Genomic DNA, 3,667 nt, shown 5'->3' on the forward strand with positions numbered 1-3,667 from the left:
TAAAGAAGATGTGGCACATATATACAATGGAATATTTCTCAGCCATAAAAAGGAACGAAATTGAGTTATTTGTAATGAGGTGAATGGACCTAGAGTCTGTCATATAGAGTGAAGTAAGTCAGAAAGAGAGAAACAAATACTGTATGCTAATGCACATATATGGAATCTAAAAAAATGGTACTGATAAACCTAGTGGCAGGGCAGGAATAAAGACGCAGATGTAGAGAACGGACTTGAGGACACAGTGGGGGAAGGGGAAGCTGGGACGAAGTGACAGAGTAGCACTGACGTATATACACTACCAAATGTAAAATGGATGGCTAGTGGGAAGCAGCTGCATAGCACAGGGAGATCAGCTCAATGCTTTGTGACCACCTAGAGGGGTGGGATAGGGAGGGTGGGAGGGAGGTTCAAGAGGGAGGGGATATGGGGATATGTGTATACGTATAGCTGATTCACTTTGTTATACAGCAGAAAATAACACAACACTGTAAAGCATTTATACTCCAATAAAGATTAAAAAAAAGTTATTAAAAAAATTTTGAATGACATTTCACCAAAGGAGATACACCAATGGCCAGTAAGCAGATGAATGATACTCAACAGTCATTAGGAAAATACAAATCAAAACCAAAATGAGATACCACTTCACATCTACTAGAATGATTATAATTAAAAAGCAGAGGGTGGGAGGGAGGTCCAAGAGGGGATATATGTATTCATATAGCTGATTCACTTCACTGTACAGCAGAAACACAACATTGTAAAGCAATTATACTCCAATAAAAAAAAAAGACAATAACAAGCGTAGATGAGAATGTGAAGAAACTGGAACTCTCATATATCGCTGGCAGGATTGTAAAATTGTTCACCATTTTACAATGGAAAACAGTCTGACAGTTTCTTAAAATGTGGAACATAGTCACCATAAGACCCCACAATTCCACTTCTAGGTATCTACCCAAGAAAATGAATGAAGACGTATGTCTACACAAGACAGATGTCCATACCAGACTTATAGAAGCAACCCAAATGTCCATCAACTGGTAGAAGGATAAACAAAATGTGGTCTAGCCATACAATGCAATACCATTCAGCAATAAAAAGAACAAAGTACTGATCCATGCTACAACATGGATGAACCTCAAAAACATCATGCTAAGTGAAAAAGATACAGAAGGACACATACTGTATAATTCCATTTTTATGACATGTCTAGAAAAGGAAAATCTATAGAGACAGAAAGTAAATAAATGGTTGCCTAGGGTGGGGCATGGGGATGGAGGATGGCTGCAAATGGGCACAGGGACCTTTTGGGAGTAATGGAAACGTTCTAAACTTGGGTCATGGTGATGGTGGCACAACTGTATAAAATTACTACAAATTATTGAATTGTACACATGAGTGAATTTTATGGCATAAAATACACATCTCAATAAAGTTATTTTTAAGAAAAATGAAATATTCACAAGAATTAAAAAATAAACTTGAGGCAGTGCGTGCAGCGGTCCCGTGGATCTGTCTCTTGCTTCCACAGTGTTTGGACAGAACAGACCCAGAGACACCCCTTCCTCCAGCCCCCCACCACCCTCCAACCTTTTTTTCCAGTCGTAACCTTCAGACCCAATCACTCAGCTATCCTTGGCCTCCGGACCAGCCAACACCATTTTCTGAGCTTAGCTCCTTATTATCCATCAACCATGAGCTCCCAGATTCATCAGAATGATTCCATCCAGGTGGAGGCCGCCATCAACTGCCTGGTCAACATGCATCTGCGGGCCTCTTGCACCCACCTCTCTGAGCTGCTATTTCCACCACAGTGATGTGTTTCTGGAGGGCCTGGGACACTTTTTCTGCGAATTTGAGACAGGCTGGAACCTGGGCTCTGGGACCCTTTGCTGCAGTGCTGGCACCTGGACAAACATCTCCTCGAGCAACAAAATACAAAGAAACTACAAGGGACTAAAAATAACCGCATGCGTGTGCAGTTGGGACAAGTTATGAACAATAAGATATAAAAAGACCAAAACCCAACTGCCACTTCTGAAGAGCTGGGAGCAAAAGCAGGGTACTGTGCACGATCCCTGCACACGGCACCACCAAGTGGTGGGCATATCACCTAAGCCACCCCTATGGCGGGAACCCTGGACCCGCCCCTACCCTCACTCCATTTAAGGCTCCCCCTCAGGGAGGGGGAGCGAGCAGGGTAGCCTGTTACCAGTTTTCCCTCCCTCGTGCTGTAGCACGAATACCAATAAAGCCTTGCCTGAATTTCTTGTCTGGCCTCTTATCAACTTCTATTGATTAAAAAGTCTGAGAACCCAGGTCGGTAACAAATTAGCCAAGGAGAAGCACGAGAGCGCCCAGCACCTCTTGAAGATGCAAAACCATCCCTCCAGTCGCGCCCTCTTCCAGGACGCGCAGAAGCCGTCCCAAAAGGAGTGGAATAAAACCCAGGACGCTATGCAAGCCGCCATTCTCATGGAGAAGAACCTGAACCAGGCCCTTTTGGATCCACATGCCCTGGGTTGTGCCCGCACAGACCCCCACCTCTGTGACTTCCTGGAGAGCCGCTTCCTAGATGAACAGGTGAAACTCATCCAGAAGATGGCAACCACCTGACCAACCTCCGCAGGCCGGCTGGTCCCCAGGCGGGGCTGGGCGAGTCTCTCTTCGAAAGGCTCACCCTCCAGCACGACTAGGAGCGTCCGGAGCCCAGCGGTTTTGAGGAGCCCCTCTGGTGTCAGGGCGTCCGCCTGAAGCCCCTCTCTGCAGCCACTAGGCAGCTTTTTAACTACTCTGGAGCGCTCTCCCAAGCCTTGGACCAAATGCAAACAATAAAGCTTTTTGCAGCAAAACAAAAAACAACTTGAATGTTTACATCGTGCTGTAAATGTTTCATACCTTTTATATTCCCAGCCTCCTCCCACCAGATGGTTAAGTTCCACGCAGGGCCTCAGACAGCTGTTGAATATATTGTGGATAAACTGCTTGGGCAATTTCAAAAAGATCACAGACACTTAAAAGTTTTTAAAAATCCTACTCAGCAATAAAACACACTCAACAACATGGATGAACATTATGAAAGAAGCCAGCAACCACTGAGTACATACTATATGATTCCATTTATAAAGTTCTAGAACAGCTAAAACTAGAAATCTGAACAGTGGTTTCCTGGAGCAGTGGGGGGCAGGCATTGAGGGGGAAGGGGTACAAGGGAACTCTCACGGGTGATGGAAATGTCCTATATGCTAACCGGAATGGCAGTTATATAGGTGTACATTTGTCAAAAATTCATCAGACTGTACACTTAAAATCAATGCACGTTGTATACAGATTATATCTCAATTTAAAAATGTGAATACCTCTGGTAAAAAATAAAATTAAAAAAATTATTTAATAAAGAAAGCCTCCTAGTTCTTTAGTAGGAAATGCAAGGCTTTCCATGGTCTGGTCCCTGCATGCCACTCCAAACTCACTTCCAGAAACTTGCCCCACTGCCCTCCCCAAACTGCCCCCCTAAGCCCATCCCCACAAACCCTGGGCTCCAGTCTTATTGAACTGCTGGCATTTCCCCAAATATACCATGTCCATCCATGCCTCTGTGCCCTCCCTTCCTGAAACTCCTTCCCCCTCCCTGAACCTCCTTCCCCCTCCTTGACAGCTG

The 3,667-nt window shown here is 44.7% G+C and overlaps 1 protein-coding gene across 1 annotated transcript; it reads left to right on the forward strand.

Annotated features, from left to right (window-relative positions):
* Positions 1–1,722: 1,722 nt before the first annotated feature.
* LOC132357530 (ferritin light chain-like) lies at positions 1,723–2,622 on the forward strand. The gene is made up of 2 exons (XM_059911061.1): positions 1,723–1,858; positions 2,336–2,622. The coding sequence occupies exons 1-2, from the start codon at positions 1,723–1,725 to the stop codon at positions 2,620–2,622; spliced, it is 423 nt and encodes a 140-aa protein (XP_059767044.1).
* Positions 2,623–3,667: the final 1,045 nt, after the last annotated feature.

This window comes from Balaenoptera ricei, chromosome X (assembly GCF_028023285.1).
Source record: "Balaenoptera ricei isolate mBalRic1 chromosome X, mBalRic1.hap2, whole genome shotgun sequence".
Taxonomy (NCBI): Eukaryota; Metazoa; Chordata; class Mammalia; order Artiodactyla; family Balaenopteridae; genus Balaenoptera; species Balaenoptera ricei.

Excerpts from the sequence above, each read along its gene's own strand:
- LOC132357530 (XM_059911061.1), top strand. The coding sequence starts at position 1,723 with ATGATTCCATCCAGGTGGAGGCCGCCATCAACTGCCTGGTCAACATGC. Across the intron at positions 1,859-2,335 it reads CCTGGGACACTTTTTCTGCG|AATTAGCCAAGGAGAAGCAC; the intron begins AATTTGAGACAG and ends AGGTCGGTAACA.